Source organism: Fusarium graminearum, chromosome 4 (assembly GCF_000240135.3).
Source record: "Fusarium graminearum PH-1 chromosome 4, whole genome shotgun sequence".
In the NCBI taxonomy this organism is placed as follows: domain Eukaryota; kingdom Fungi; phylum Ascomycota; class Sordariomycetes; order Hypocreales; family Nectriaceae; genus Fusarium; species Fusarium graminearum.
Genome location: NC_026477.1, coordinates 1951037 through 1967202, shown reverse-complemented (window position 1 = coordinate 1967202; position 16166 = coordinate 1951037). Strand labels below are relative to the sequence as shown.

The window sequence follows — 16166 nt, the reverse complement described above, 5'->3', positions numbered from 1 at the left end:
GAAAGAGATGGCTGCCAATCAATCGGAAATGCGGAGGTGGCGATGATCCCCTAATGGCGGCCGATCTTCTTATGAGCCTATGCATAATCAGAGGTGTCAAACCTCTATTGACTAACTAAGTGCAGCTATTTCCGTTGCTTATATGGGATCATCGAATTGGTATATATAGATTTTGGACAGTTAAGCTCGATTATGGGCAACTATCTTAGGTCGTAATTGCTTGTATCAAGCGCATGGGGTTGTCGAATCGGGACTCCAGTCATGGTTTTTGTCGATCGGTACGCGTTGGTTCGCTATTGCATAGACTGCCGGATAAGCATCCCTGGAAGAGACTAAGTTAGAGTTGTACAATTAAATGATAAGTTGCGCGGCTTGAGACGGACTTACTCTGACTGGCACTCCTAGGAGACCAGAAAGATGTTTATATAAATGATATTAAACACCCTTGTCGCCAACCATTAGCTGAAGCATTGGTATCGGCACCGTCCTTATCGAGTTGTAAACCTTCGAAGCTAGATTTAAGAACATCGTGAGACATATTGTCTTATACTCAGAAAGAGCCGTATACCAAACACAAGAGAGAGTTGTCACTATGCTACTCCTGAAGACTGAACTTTGGTAACCCGGCGAAGTAGATTGTTTCCCATTGATTCCAAAGTCGTGATACAACAAACAAAATCTATAGCGAGATAACCGGCATGGATATATCTCTTCTCTCTAAAAGTGGCAAGTCCATGGCATGTCCGACGGCCCCATGATGGCTCGGGGATGATTGCTGGTGGACGACATTGGAATAGGAACAGTCTCTTAGAAAAAGCTGTCTTAAACTTGAAAGGATATCACCGGCAATATAAACAGCTGTAAAACCCCCCAATTAGTATACTGATTATCGATAATAATTGCTAGAACCCACAGCGGAGGCATGTAATGGAAAGCGCGAATGTAGTCTTTGATGATAGTCGAAGCAAACCAAGAGTAGACACTGAAAACCTCCATCGGCATTTAGGATATGTAGACAGAAGAAAATTGACTATCAAGTTCAGAGACAATAGATAGAAGAAGTGAATGGTTCTTTCCCGTGCCAATTGCCCATATCGTCTAGTCGTGCTCGCCGTCTCAGGTCGGCCAGACACTTAAAGAGTGACGTCCTGTTTATTCTGTGAGCAGATAATATAATCAAAGACGTATATAAGAAGATGCGAAGACTCGGTTCGTAGTTGAGCCAGCGACGACGTAGCTCAGATCTGGTGACCCTCAAACATTGGCTTCCCTTAAGAAGACCACGATGCTTTTGAACGACAAGAGCACGAATGGCAGGAGATGTCAGTGGCCAGTCTGACCTAGGAGGTATGGTGCTAGGAACGATGCAATTAGCTCCCTATATGTGCAATTGAAAGAGAACAGAACTGACTGTAGTACTGAAGTGTAGCTGATAATGCCCTACAATCGACCAAGAGATCTTGAGCGTTTTCGTGTCAAAGGAATGCTTTGGTTGCCGCTCCACCAACTTTCTGTAGAATCGAAGATGCTTTATTGTCAGTTTGTTGATGTCCCATTTCTCTGACAACGGCTTCATCAAGATGGAGTTTAGCATGGAAGTAGGAAAGTATCTCAAGACAGGGCTGCCAACCGCCCCCATTATGCTAAGTGCTAATAGTGAATACAGATTTCCTTATTGAGGCTTCAGCAGCATCAGAACAGGGCATCTTTAGTCCCGCAGAAAAGAATGACACTCAGGGGCAAGACCTTTCTTGTGGTGATAAGGTTCATGTACCATGACTTGGCACTCTTCCTAGTAGCAATCGAAAAGTTAGCATCTGAGCTTCAAGTAGGGCAGCAAATAAGCCAAAATCCTGGTCTAAATCAACCGACTTAATAATTTCGTCTTTGACACTTCTAGCGACTAGCTTTTCCAATACCCTGAAGATGGTGTAAGGGGAACTTTGGAGGCTGGCAAGGGACGACTAGATCATGCTCTTTTTGGAATCTTACAAGGAGTAGATCGTCAAGACTGTTGGACTGTTAGACTGTTAGACTGTTAGACTGTTAGACTGTTAGACTGTTAGGATCACGATTAATACAGGACTCCTCGATTGGTTAATAATCCGACCCCGACACCCCATGTGCTTGTTTCAACTGCAACCGTTTGTAGGCTGGTCGTGATAGCTTAAGTAACGAGGTCTGGCGGTGTTTTTCGTGATCATTTCTGGTGTGAGTCTAGACTGCAACTGGTCTACCGTCCTGTTGAAGATACAAGGCCATCTCGGCAACAGGAGTTCCTGGCCTCCTGATCTGACTAAATTCCCACTGGCGATTTTTTGGTCAAGGAACTTGTTTAGTTGGAGTGTCGGAAAGATTGGGAAACTATAGGTTTAAGATAAACCTCAACGCCATGGCAAGGCGTACCGAACTAGCATCAGGCAAAGCAAGAAACAACTAGACATCTCAAGAAATTGCCTTGGTTAGCTACTGATTGTATCGTATTTCGGGAGGGAGACGACTCTTGGCCGCCAAAAAGATAGCGCCACGGACTTCGGACTTTTCTGTACCTGTACCATCAATAAGGTACTGTTGGAATGGATTAGACTGCTTCTACAGCCTGGTCGTGTCGGTATATTGAGAGCAAGGCCAAGAAAGCGATGGGCGAGGGTTACGGCAAGGAGATCGCGGCCAAGCGACATCTTGTCGCAAGTTCGACAAAAGGCGATCGGTATTATCAACCTTGTAATGTAGGAGTAAGAGCTGCAGAGAGATTTGAAGGGTGTAAAGGATGAAGTTGGGACTTTTACTGTTCTGTGCTGGCTGGCTGGCGTGGTGTGGTAGGAGCATACCAACATGGAGCCTCCACTGCCACCTGCCCGAACAACTAACCACCACCAAAGGCAGGTACTGGTTTGTTCTTCCTTCCACCACACAACCAACCGACACGCCTTTGTTCAATATTAGAACAACCTCTAATACTCTCCAGATATTGCTTTTTATGATGGTATTGGAAAATCATGGACTTGTTCAGGGTGTTTAATAACTTGAATGGCTTCCCTCTTTCTCGCAGGAAGTAAAATCGGTTCCCATTTCTCCCAACACCAATACTCGCCAATCTATGTGCTCCATCTTGTATCCTTGTCTCGAATCATCAGCGCCGTTGCTAATGACTATGATCTCTTCAACAGGCCTTGGCAGGAAACGCCCCCCTTTCCGACGCGACAGGCGTGTACTATGATACGCAAACAGAACCCATTAGACAGGAAACCAACGATCAGGAAAGCCCTGTGATTCTAAACAGTAAGTTAGCCATACGATGTATTCCTTGGAGTTCTTGCTCTTCGCAAGGTCTTTCCTACTGTCGTCGACTAACTAGCGATGCCAGCAGCCTTTTTCTACATTCCCCAGTCTGTCACAAAGCATCCGTATGGATAATCGACACTCCAAGCGAGCTCGATACATGGCCTGGATATCATTGGAATATACATTAAGACGGCGCCTTTGCTTCGACAGCCCGTAAAGTCTTGCCCGACGTCGTTGACCCCCTGGCAAACACAACACCGAACCTTGCCCACGATCTTTCTATGTTACAGACTAGTCACTTGCAAAATTCTACTAACAATGCATACTTAGATCCATTCAAGTATTTCTGTAAATGTCCAAGTGACTCTGAGGCGATTCAGGGGCTTCTTGTGGTATCGCAAACCACGCCGCGTGTAGAACGAAGCCGACGACAGGTTTGAGAGAATCCTTACAAACTATTTCGACGCCTTTCTCATGCGTAGTAATTACTAGACTGATCTGGTGGGTGATTTTATCAGGTACAGTTAGTAAAGGCTTGGTCTCGAGGAACCGGATGCGTGCTTGCTTTGGTAGAAACGCACTGAGCCTACAACACAACTGATTGCACGATTCTGAGTTTGTTGAAGACAAAAAGAAATTTTGATTAGCATCTAAAATCATTCTAGAGTATATTTCTGTTTTTAAAGTTGTCGTATTGCATGCAGTTACAAAGTACTGCCCGAGTGTCAAAAGACCTCCAACCCCTGGGCCAGAAATCGCATTTTGATGATTATGTAGCAAAAAACGTGTCGTGTCTTTGTTTAATATCATCAAATGCTTATATATTGAGGGGTATGATGTGATTTTAGTGTAATGTTTGCCAGTCAAGCTCCCCACTCTCGAGTGGTGGGATATCAAATGCCTGGACGCGGGCCATGTCACTACTGCTTTGCTCCCCAACAGATGATCAGGGCATTGATATTGTAATATGAATGGAATAATACATAAACGTCATGATACTTTGAGTCAAAAAATGTTACAGTAATGTATCAGATGATCAAAGTTGGCAAAGACTTTGGATGAGATGCACCCGTGCTGCATAGTATTTGGGAACTGGACTATAGTTATGCAAATTGAATCACGATACATATTTGATGCATCGAATACATCATTAAGAGCCAATATATCTTAGTCTCTCACCCTCGAGGGCGCCTATTTGCCAGTGCCAGTGTATAATAGAACCAGGCTGCACAGGGACTGATAGGCACAAGCACTCGGACTCATCAGGGCACCCCCTCTGGTTAGGACCAGTGCCATAAAGGTCACGCGGAATCTTCTAGACTTGATGATGTGGTTCTGTTTGCATGCGGTGCCGTGGCAACCTGATTTTCTGGTGGTGGTGCTGAAGCAAATCTCCCGCTCGACCTCTCCCACTCCTTTTCCTTCTCTCCCCCACCACCAAAACACCGGAACTCCAAACATCCCCAAGGCACAGAACCCTTATGCCCTGAAGGAGACATTAAAGGGTGTTATAATCTTTATCCGCATCACTTCTTTCATCTAGTTTTGCACAGTTCAGACTACTGATTATTGTCGTCCCGAACTCCTTTCCCCCATCACTAGCTCACAACACCAGGCTACCCAGACCCATTCCTGCCCCTAACCCTACCCCTACCCATCATATTCCCCTCTCATTACTATCTACTGTCAAACACTGCCCCTGAGTCCCAAATAGAACGGATTCATCATGTCAAGCTCTGACTCTGACGCTGACTTTGACAACGAGCGTCTCAGCTCTCTGAGCCACAATTTCGGGGCTTCAGCTTCTCGAAACAACCCTCTTTTCATTCCGGAGCTCTGCTATCGCATTGTTGAGCTACTTGGCGAAAAAACCGATGAACATCCTGAATATCGGAACAAACGCAGCCTGGCAAACCTTGCTGCTACCTGCAAGTACTTCACGGCAACCCTCGAAACTGTTCTGTATACCCAGGACATCAAGGATGGTGAGCTCCGTGGCTTGAAATCCATTGTCTTCTGTGAGGAGGATCATATAGCACTGGGTAGACTGGAGAAGTACCCCGAGGAGCTTCTCAAGCCCTATGTTGATAATGTGTTTAACTCTATCATCGATCGGGATACTCCAGACGGAGTAGTCAGCGACTCATGCGATTACACAATGCTTCACATTGCTGCTCATAAGCTCATGTATGACACAATCGAGAAGCTGAACGAACTGGGCGCAACCTGGACGTATGTCAGGAACTTCCAGGCGATTTTGTCATACGATGAGCTGGTTAAGTTCTCTTCTTCTTACCCGGCCTTCCAAAGCATCTTCAGCAACATCAACTGGGCACCCAATCTTGTGTGCTTGATCAAAAAGGACAACTACACCTGCAAGATCTTGGCCAATTTCTGGGAGGAATCTTATCCTTTCGTTGGACAGTCTGCATTCCCCGCCGGCTTGCTTCCTGTTGGTGCTGAGGATCGCATGACACTTTTGCACCTTCATCTCCTTGCTGTGCCCAAACATATCGGTGCTGATCGGGCGGAAAAGGCAATCGAGGAATATCCCGAGCTAATCAACTCGCCCACTGGAGAGTCCCAATGCTCCGTCTACCATATCGCTGTCATGGCCCAGAGCAACTTTGCTCTCTCTAACCTCCTCGTCCGAAAATTGAACGATGAAGTACCAAACTTCGTCGACAACCGGGGCTGTAACCCTCTTCATACTGCATTCAAGACATCGTTGCAGGGAAGCCGTGGTCGCACCCCCAAAGCCCAGACTGGAACTACCGACGCCCTTTCCACCCTTTTGGGCTGGAACATGAACCCCATGATGCCGCATACAATGGCTCCCTACCAACATCCCCTTTTGGTGATGGGCGAGCATGCCATGGTTGACTGGAATGGCCAAAACCGTGTGATCAAGAAGAACATTAATGACATTGCGGAGTCCGAGAAACGTTGGGCTGAGGCATGGGGCTTCGGACCCGTCGTCTTCACAATCAACCGCTGTGACTCTAACGGTAACACACTACTGGGCTACATTACCAGAGCCATCGTCCATTACCATGTCGAAAGTGGCAGCAAGCCCCTTGAGGACCTGTTTTCAAAGATAGTCAAAGAGTACGGTGCCGACATCAACTTGGACGTCAACTCGTTCCGCACTCCCATGCCCCGACCATACATTCATTCTATCAGATGGATGGCCGATCACGCCATTGGCCGCCGCCGCTTCAAGAAACTAGTAAATGATCTTGGCGGCCAGTTGCATCCCGCCGAGGTTGCTGGCACCGAGGCACCAGCACTCGCAGATGTCGACTTCCCCCCCGACCAGCCCCATGCGCGCTGCCTCCCGGCCGATCACCCATATGCCCTCAAGAAACCGTTTCACCTAGCCTTCATTCGAAAGAGCGCGTCCCAGCGGGCGGAAAAGCGTGCTGAAACCCTCCAACAACATGCGATCATGGTCGGGTTCTTGGTGCGAGATGGACATACCCAGGAAGAGGCTGTGGTCAAGGCTAATCAGGTACTTAAACTGTAGGCCTGGCTTCACCGAAGAGATAACCAAGACGAGTGAGGCACAAGGCAGAGTGGAAAACACTGCAGAGATGCATCGGGATTTTCTTTTGTTTTGTTCTTCGTTTAGAATGGGGTCGGGATAAAATAAAATAAAAAAAAGCGAGAAGCCGTAACAAGACCGGCTACATAAGGGCACGAATGCGAATACTGTCGCAGATGAGGAAGCACCAGGTTTAATGATGTACGAGACATGTAACAAATGTATAACAACGATCGATAGATAGAAAAAGCTCTAGAGCACACCCTCCTGTGTCTTTCTGCTCTCACTGTGAATGACAGCGAATGGTCCAGAAGTTTCAACCAGGACAATTTACCATGGTGCATGACCCTCGAAATATGCTTGAGCCATATCGAAGGTGCCGATGAATGAATTTGGACACCTGATACCGTCAAACCGATATTACTGATTGAGTTTCATGTCTTTTGACACAAGTCCTGATGCTTCTTCAAGTAGTTCTGCGCTATGCCTTGCGCAGCACGCTTGACGAACGGGAACAAATGTCCTGTAGTTTAATATCTGCGCCTCCGAAAGACCGGATGGACTGAGATGATAAGCTCGTTGCTCGATACGAAATAAAACCACAATTTTCCCCAAGTAACGTGGACGACGCAATATTTGTAAGATAATCATAAAGTATCTTGATCGGTATATACACTACACTCATATCCGACTCCCCAACTGTCAGACCATCATCTCCACCGTGAGCAAGCCTAGCAGTAGTCAAGCATAGAGCCGAGAGCAGTCTTCTCGGGGCTTGTGATGGTCAACTGCCAGTAGCTCTTGACCTGGATCCAACTCTTGGCGTAGGTGCAGTAGAAGCTGGTCAGGGGAGGCTTCCACGAATCGGGGGACTTGTCGCTCTTGGACTGGTTGACGTTGTCGGTAACTAAAAGATTCGTTAGACGAGCTCTTTTGTCATGCAAATCGGTGACTCGGGTGTCTTACCTGCCCACAGCTGAGGCCTTGTTACATCGTTAGCGAACTGAGTTCGCTTTGCAGTAGTCCAAGAAGCAGCACCAGACTGTTGATATGTTAGTATCCGTAAGAAAGACGAATGATGCAAGAGTTTGTTTGGGGCTTACAATCCAGGCATTCTTCAGAGGAACCATATGGTCAATGTCAATGTCACTGGCCTGTGTCCAGGTAGCGCCATCGTACGGGGATTTCCATGTGCCAGACGTGGCGGCACATGCAGAGTTGGTCACAACATTTGTACCATCTCTTTTCAAGACGAATTCCCTATGAGTAGCGTCAGCGTTGTTCTTTCTCTTTCCACTATGGGTGTAGTTACCGAGTGTTGCAAGTGCCCTCGTATGTCTGCCAGTGAGGGAAAAGATCTCTGTTGTAGGTGTCGGTGTTGGTGGGAGCAGAGACAGTGAGGCCGCTCAAAAGCGATCTGGCAGTAGAATCGCTAGGGATACCAGGCTTTGGAAACGTTAGAAAGTTGACAACAGTTCAGAGGGGTTGGCTTACCGGCGTAGGCGCAGCCAGAACACCAGCGACGGGGAGGAGGACAGCGAGGGAGAACTTCATCTTGAATCTTCGGGATGAAGAAAGAGAGGAGACGGTAAAGAGAACTGTGTGGGAGAGGATAACGAAGAGAGGTGATGCACAGAGAGTGAGTAGTATCACAGACACGCTGTACTTGTCTCTTTATACCAGTCGACTCCAGATGCACTTCTTCCGTTCATCTTCCAGTCCGTATATCTTCGGAGAATGCACAAGAGACTGCGCATTCACCCTCCTTCCTTGTTGGACAAACACCCGGCGCATAGAAAGACATATCTCCCCTTCTAGGAATCCAAGACCGCTGATCTCTCAGGCACGAGGCATCGTGATAGGCGAGTAGCGCATGGGCATCAACCAGCGCTGATGGTGTCGCTGCACCGGCAGATGTTGCGCGTCTATTCGCTACGTGCTAATGCCGGGTTGGAGACTCAGGGTCCAGTTAAAGGCTGTGACGCTCCCACGCTGATAAGGTAGTACCGGCGATCGACAGGTGGAATTTCTGCATGGAGAGAAAAGCTGTGGGGTTGGGTAATTGTAAACCTGCCTTTTGGGGAAGTTGGCGTCCGAGACGTGAGACATGGACCCTTGGCGTTGAGTTGGACAGGTTCGGAGTATTCGTGGGGGAGATGCTATCGTGCAAATAGATCTAGATAGAACTTGAGTTGAGACATGGCATAGGAAGTCGGATTACAGATCACATGACGAATGAAACAAAAATAAACAAGTTCAGGAAAGATATCTTGCAAGATCCAATATTACAGTATTCTGATAGCTGTAGATGCTTCCAAAACATGGCTTATCTATAGTGGTTGCTGGTCTAGGCAATATGTCTCATGACCTTCGTCTTAGACTAACTAGGTAGGCTCAAAAAGTGCCCATAGATCTGTTATCTCGACACTCAATTAGGAAGTCTGCTAAAATAGTGGCTTGGAGTATCAGAGAACAGAGATATGCTTAATTAGGTAGCTGGCTTAAACTGTTGCTGGAAAAGGCTAATGTTCCTCAAGATATTGTGTCTACCCGAGTCAACTCAAACTTCACATCATTCAAGGACAGTCAGCAACAAAACGATAAAAAGTATGCCATCCTCATATGCGGTGATATGTTCGTATATCATAGCAGTATCATTACAAAAAAGAGTATTAATGTATACAGATCCAAGCACTGTGGCATTTATCAAACGCCCCCGTCTTCTTTCCCGTCGTCCCATTCTCCGCTATAGCGTTTTATACACCGTAAAAGTAAATAATATTCATGAACCGCAACGTCTGGGTATTAGGGTTGGGTGGTAGTCGTGCGTGAGGAATGATGATCAAATAGAAACCAAGAACGCCAATAACTGATATGCAGCGTACGTTAAAAAAAAGAAAATGCTGATGCGTATGTATGCTTGTTCGTACATGGACCTCTTAGGGTCTCAGTGTTACATCTCCTTCGTCTCCACTGACGTCCATGTCGCCATCGCTGAGTTCGCCTCGCGCGGCTCGTTGCGCCAGGTCTCTCTCGTGGTAAATCTCTTGCTTCCTTGTCTCGGCTTGTTGAAGACAATCGACGTAAGTTGTGAACTTGACAATCTCGCGGAGTAGATATGCGCTCTTGCGCTCCCAGTTGGCCATGGCCTTGACAGCGTTGCTGCCTCTAGGCGTGAACGCCAAGAGCATGGGGCTGCGAAGTCGGTTGTGCGTTTGGAGTTCTGCCTCAATCCCCTTGACGTATGCATCCAAGGTCTGAAGTTGCGCAGCCTCTGGCTGGTTGCTGGGACGCATGCTCTGGGTCGGAGGCGCCCATTCTGCAATGTGAATGCGATCGCCTGGCAGTTTACCACGTCCGCTGTTGTTGGTAAAAGCACCCGCGACTTGATCAAAGCTTGATCCTCGGAAGCTTCCACTGTTGGCGCTCGATCTTCGGTGGTGGTGTTGTGCTGCGCTGCTTCCGGGACGGGAGGTCTTGCCTGGGGCCGTCTCATTGATGATCGATACCAAGGCATTGTTGACGATGGCCTCGCTCCATCCATATTCAATGTTACTTATACCACCAGTCAACGGATGGGTACTTAATCGCGCGCTCCAATAGTTCGCAGTAGTAACGAATTCCTTGCAAATCTCAGGCGTGCCCACTTGAAATAAGTGAACGGCGCCGTTGGGCAGGCTCAGAGCCCAAACATGTGGTCGAGCTCTCGAGTAGCCAGGTGGCGGAAGGGCGGATGCGAGGGTCTGTCGAAGGTTATAAGAGCCCAGGTTCGTTGCGTTATCTTGCCAGTTTCCACCACCAACAAGAACGGGTCCGCCACGATTGTTTCTGTCGCGGTTCTTCGCACGGACAGATTTGTTGGGCTGGAAAGAAAACAGATTCAACTGCCCCTTCTGAATGACAGCAAAGACCTCGGACCAGTTCCTGGCCTTGGCCTTCTTGTCTACGCCATCCAGATGATGCTTGTGGGTAACCATTCCTTCCTTGACCCATGGAGGTCCGGCGAGTTCGAGCGATTCGTCTTCGAGGAGCTGCGTTGCCGGAATGTCTGAGCTCATGATGGATGGGGCACCGTCTCCGTAAACTTCTTCGTCCCGGATAATGGCTTGACTCAACGCGTTGGCAAAGCCAATTGATTGCTGGTAGTCGCCACGAAGGGCAGAGCCAAAGGAATCCTGAGAGACGGATGTTTGGGTTCTGCCCAAAGAGTGACGGCTCCAAGTAGCTGATGAGGCCGTGGGACTCCACAATGAGTTCCCATCATCGAAACTTGTACGACTAGACGAAAAGCCGGTACGACTCATGCCGGCGCGGGATCGACTCTTGGATGTCCATCTTGCCGAGTTAGCCTTACCATTGTCGTTGATGCGACCACGAACAGACAGCTGGCTTTCCGAGGGAGCCTTGCTAAGGACGCTCGGAGATCTCTTGAGCATGCCCATCACAGAGAGACCACCGCTATTGGAAGGCTGCAAGCTGGCGTTCTTTTCAGATTCAGCACCGAACAATGGCAGCCGCTCGTCTCTAATAGAGTTATAGATACCCTTGAGAACAGTCTCTATCTGTTCCTCCCAAGCCTTTCTGGTTCCGCTGAAGCGTGACTTGACCAAGGGGCCACAGTCTTCAATACCCTCCCCAGGCAGAGTACCAGAGTCAGCACGGGCTGGTGGCCTGAAAGAATTCCTAAAGGACCTCTTGTCCTGTTCGGAGGGTTGCTGATTCTCGCCGTTTGGAAAGCCATTCTTGTCTGGAAGGATACTTGCCCGCTGGAAAGCATCAGGTGCTGCTTCGTCAACGGCCTGCAAGATGGTCCCCATGGTGTTCTTGATGAATTGACTGCGAGTCATCTTGTGCTCAATATCGGCCATATGAAGATCGGTATTGAGTAACATAATCGAGTAGCAAATCGTGTGGATGACATCTATTATGAATTAGCTTAGTTGATGGGAAGGGCGGGTCGGCACTTACCTGTTGCTTTGAACCCATGGTTGGGGTTGCAATCACACCATCTCTTGGAAAAGGCCACCAAAATGCGATCAACTTGCTGGGTCTCTGCTCGGAAAACCAATCGTCCACAGACTTGTCGCAAGGCCTGAACAATGCTCTGATTGGTAAAGTTATATAACTCCATATAAGCTTGTAGTGTACGTTGTCGGATCGGGCCCTCTTCACCCATAAATGAAGCAGCTTTTCCTTTCTGGATGAAGTCCTCGTTGCCGTCGTAGATCTTCTGTGCTTTCTGGCGGTCATCTTCAGTCGGGTCACCAATAACAAACTCAGGCTCATCAATACCCTTGTTCTTGATCGAATCAAAGGTACCTAGAACCTTGGGACTGGGATCTGCCGAGCTTTCAATTCTCACACTGGGAGCAGCACTGAGAGCAGACTTATAATCTGTCCCAGTCGAAGCCGATCCCGGACTAGAGGCGCGAGCTCCTTCAATGGGCAGTGCCAGGTTGGCGTGGTCCAGTTCGTCTTCCGAATCAGACTGTTCCAGTCTGTGAGGATCTCTGGAATGGCCCCTGCCAGACTTGTCCCTATTTTCCGACTGCTGAGGTTTCGTGTTTGACATACTGGCAAGATTGAAACCGAACATTCCATTATCGTCTTCGTTGTCACTAAGTCCATCTAGATTAAGGAAAGAGTTATTCCGTGATTCCATGGTCTTGGTAGGCCTCTCTGATGGGAGGCGGGAAGGTGTGCCATCTATCTGATTTCGCTTCGAAAGTTGCTCATTAGACTCGGATCTGACTGTGGTGATCCTCGCGTTGGGACTAGGCGAATAGTCAGGGGAGAATCCCCTCTTGTACTCTTCTTGATCCACATTTCGCTCCGGTGTCATGTTGGAAATATCAGCAAGTGGTGATGGCCCTTGAGAAGTAGAAGTCCCTGGGGCGCCCTGACCAGTTCGAATATACGGGTTCATAACCTTGCGTAAACTGCTGGCAGGACTTGGTTGTTGAGGCAAGCTTGAATCTCGTTCCTGGGGTGCCAGGCTAGGTACAGCTGTAGTAGGTACAGGAGCCATAGGCATTGCTGGAATGGGAGGGGTTTCTTCAGTGACAGACTTCTTACGCCTTCGGAAGAAGGAAGAAGGCTTTTTTTGTAAGGCGGGATGATGAGAATGTGATGAAGAAGTATCTCTGGATGGTGGCGTCGAGGCATTGCCAGCCACCTTGGTGTCTGCAGTAGAGTTCAGTTGGGGTGCTGGGGTATTTGCTGATTCGCTGGTGTTTTGTGAGTTGTTACGTGAGGAGCCAAAGACCCTCCTGAAAAACCCCGGACGCTCTTTGACGGGTGCAGCTGCATGTGATGTAGTTGGGCCGCTGTGCACGGCCTCCTTCGATTTTCCATAACCGACATTGGGTGCAGGCGCCGAATCGAGGTCCAATGCTGGTACAGCGGGTGTGGGTTCCCGCGAAGCAGCAGCTTTGCGTCCGGATGAGCTCTTCAGAGAACGACTGCTTCGTTTGTGATCAAGGGTAGGGGGCTCGAGAGGTGCGGCTGGTATCGGCGGTGGCATCGATGCGGCTTTGGACATCGTGGGGATCGACGGTTGCCGCCGTGGGCCGCCCGGGACGTTGGGGGTTGGGGCCGCATCGTACTCGTCGTCGATGTAACTATTCGGGAAGTCGACTCGAAACGACGATGGTTCGATAACCGGGGCCGGCGCTGGGGAGGATTGCTGTTGTGGCCCGTAGTCAAAGCTCGCAGATCGCGCAAACCCACGTCCGTAACGTTGACTCCCTAATACCTGAGCATAACCAGCGTCGACACTAGTTACACTGCTGTTTCTGCTGCCCGGCTTGCCCCCTCTTGAATGCATGGCTCTAGATGAGCCTGCTCTGTGGCCTTCTCGAACACTATTTAGACGTGGGAAGCTGGACTGGAAATTGGAGCTGCTGTTGCTTCGTCGGCCGCGACTAGATATGCGACTGGAATCGTCTGCACCCTCCAGGTCTGAGCTGTAAGAATATTGGTGCCCGTTGGGTCGGGATGGGGCTGCGACAGAATTGGAAGCCACCCAGCTTCTGGTTTGCTCGGCTGCGATAGACTGGGACGAGGTCTCGTCGAAGGTATGTGAACGTGATCCGGGAGTAGATGTGGATGGGCCGTATTTGTCGCTCAACTGTGCCATAGAAAACTGGTCAAGGGACAGGAGCATATTAGCAACAAGGGAGTCTCGGGTGACGTTTCGTGGAGAGAGCGACAGGTCGTGGGAATCGCGGTTGTTTGAAGGAGGCAGGCGGCGGTCCATGTCGTCCTCGACAGGAGTAGGGTTCTCTAGAAACGACTCATGCGCGTAAAGGTTGGAGATGGGTGGCCTGGAAGGCTCCCGGTTGTTGGTATTCTGGTGTCTTGACTTTGACTTGGATCTACGGTATTCTGAGTCTTTCGGCGGAGGCGTGCGTGGTAGAGGAATGGAGTCCCTTTCCCTAGGCGACGGAGAGGCAAGGGAGGAAGTGTTTGTGTTAATGTTCAACTCGGTATGGGGCCGACGTCGAGTCTTACGACGAGCATTGTCGTTGGAAGAAGGGGACGCGGAGGGGAATGAGGGTGAGAGCATCTTGTCGAGATGGGGGTCGAGTCAAAGAAAAGGCTTTTGTTCAGCTGTCTCTGTGTCTCTCACACACCCTCTCTCTCTTCTCTTGGCCTACCACGCGCACGGCACTCTACCGTACCGTACCGAAATGCACCAACTCTCACCAAATCAAGGCTAGCTGGAGTTAGTAGAAGGAAGCCGGGTTTCCGCATGGGTCGAAAAAAAGCCACGCGCAAAGGATTGGACCAGTTGGCGGTTGGGTTGGAAGGTTTTGACTAGGTTGGTGCTGTAGGTCGAGGAATTGTGACGTGACAAAGTTGGCTGATGCTAAGAATTTGGTCTCTCGACGGCGCCTTGGGGAATTTCAGTCTAACTTAGCAGTTGGGCTGTCAATGCCAATGCCAATGTACCTGCGTTCTGACCACCAAGAGCCTTCATTCCATCACGCTTGGTCCATCAATCCGGGGTCTTATTCGCTGCAAATTGTTCTCTGAAGTTATCAATCCCAATGGTGGACCAGCTTTAAGGAGGGATAACAGGGATGTTTGATGCAGGGGGGGAAACCCAAGACGCTGGGGTTAATTAACGATGGACTCTCAGCAGAGGAAGTACGAGTACTTTGTACCTCTAGTACAAACTACCCAAGAACACCACAGGGAAGAGCCAGCCCAGAAGAATGTTGCTGAAACGCTGAAGTGGAGGATATGCACATGAACGTATCCGTCCAGGGTTACACTGGCAGTTTTAAGAAACAAGACTAGATTTCAGTCTTTTGACAGATGATAGGTTGTCACATTGAACAGGAAGCCGTATGTTTGTGTTGTACTTGTACCTGTGCTCAAGTTCAAGTTGAAGCCCGAAGAACCACCATCAGGAGGTACTGTACTAGGTCTGTACCTCCCTAACTGTTTTTAGTGCCCGCCTATTCTTCACCGGGTACCTGACAACAGTAATGGAGTGGATATCATCACCACAACCACCTGAAGTTGAATCTCCCAAAACCAACCTACCTCTCGAGAACGTTTCTAGCAAACTGCAACACAATAAAAAATGCATGTTGACTTCCAACCATCCTTGCAAAGCCTATAAAACAGAAAACGCCAACCCAAGACTGTCCAAGCACTGATATGATGATGTGCGCTAAAACCCGCCCGGCCTAGACTTGAAAGAGTCCAACTTCATCGAACCAGGCCTTGTTGGGTTACACGTTAATGTTAATCATCAAGACAGAAGCAAAGAAAAAAAAAAGTCAAAAGCTCCATCCAACCCTGTCTGTTACCGAGTCAGTGGATGAACTCTGATACCTATCCGTAGCTCATATCTACAGTACGGATACAAAGGCGCGATCTCCCAACAACAGAAATACAGGGAGTCAACCAGCCAGCATCTCACGTCCCAGCTTCTCGAAGGTCTTTTTTCTTTCTTTTCTGGAGCCCCCGAGGATAGATATGGGCATGTCCCAGTGGGCTGGGCGTTGCGGCGAGCACGCACAGGAACCGCAGGACCCTAGAACCACAAGGAAGCCCCCTTTTCCTATTCCCTGTCTTGCCTAGCTTCACCTGTCTATACATTCTAATGGTGCAGTACAGTACATACGCGTGAGCATCTTCATCTGCCGCGGGCACCATTCCGTTTCGGCAGAATTACCTAAATCGCGAGCAAAAGGGGCAAAGGCAGGGATTTAAGGTACGATGTTCCAGATCGGCGTTGATGGAACACAGCTGACGGTTGACCCCTTGCAAGACCATGCGAACAGACGTCGTCTTTGTTGCATCCAATGGGCCATGCTAGCAT

The 16166-nt window shown here is 48.9% G+C and overlaps 4 protein-coding genes across 4 annotated transcripts; 2 read left to right on the top strand and 2 right to left on the bottom strand.

Annotated features, from left to right (window-relative positions):
• Window positions 1-2835: 2835 nt before the first annotated feature.
• FGSG_13036 (uncharacterized protein) lies at window positions 2836-3725 on the top strand (the record flags this gene model as incomplete). The annotated part of the gene is made up of 3 exons (XM_011328375.1): window positions 2836-2892; window positions 3171-3282; window positions 3496-3725. The coding sequence occupies 3 exons, from the start codon at window positions 2836-2838 to the stop codon at window positions 3723-3725; spliced, it is 399 nt and encodes a 132-aa protein (XP_011326677.1).
• A 1286-nt stretch (window positions 3726-5011) lies between these two features.
• Window positions 5012-6811, top strand: FGSG_06994 (uncharacterized protein; the record flags this gene model as incomplete). The annotated part of the gene is made up of 1 exon (XM_011328374.1): window positions 5012-6811. One exon carries the CDS (start codon window positions 5012-5014, stop codon window positions 6809-6811), a length of 1800 nt encoding a protein of 599 aa, XP_011326676.1.
• A 656-nt stretch (window positions 6812-7467) lies between these two features.
• Window positions 7468-8417, bottom strand: FGSG_06993 (uncharacterized protein). The gene is made up of 5 exons (XM_011328373.1): window positions 8324-8417; window positions 8142-8275; window positions 7933-8089; window positions 7796-7871; window positions 7468-7736 (listed from the first exon to the last, which is right to left on the bottom strand). The coding sequence occupies exons 1-5, from the start codon at window positions 8381-8383 to the stop codon at window positions 7561-7563; spliced, it is 603 nt and encodes a 200-aa protein (XP_011326675.1). The 5' UTR covers window positions 8384-8417; the 3' UTR covers window positions 7468-7560.
• Window positions 8418-9768: 1351 nt separating this feature from the next.
• On the bottom strand, window positions 9769-14396 carry FGSG_06992 (uncharacterized protein; the record flags this gene model as incomplete). Its single annotated transcript, XM_011328372.1, has 2 exons — window positions 9769-11750; window positions 11798-14396. 2 exons carry the CDS (start codon window positions 14394-14396, stop codon window positions 9769-9771), a joined length of 4581 nt encoding a protein of 1526 aa, XP_011326674.1.
• Between the last annotated feature and the right edge of the window lie 1770 nt (window positions 14397-16166).

Excerpts from the sequence above, each read along its gene's own strand:
- FGSG_06993 (XM_011328373.1), bottom strand. The coding sequence starts at position 8,383 with ATGAAGTTCTCCCTCGCTGTCCTCCTCCCCGTCGCTGGTGTTCTGGCT. Across the intron at positions 8,090-8,141 it reads GAGGGCACTTGCAACACTCG|GGAATTCGTCTTGAAAAGAG; the intron begins GTAACTACACCC and ends CGCTACTCATAG. Across the intron at positions 7,872-7,932 it reads CTCTGAAGAATGCCTGGATT|TCTGGTGCTGCTTCTTGGAC; the intron begins GTAAGCCCCAAA and ends ACATATCAACAG.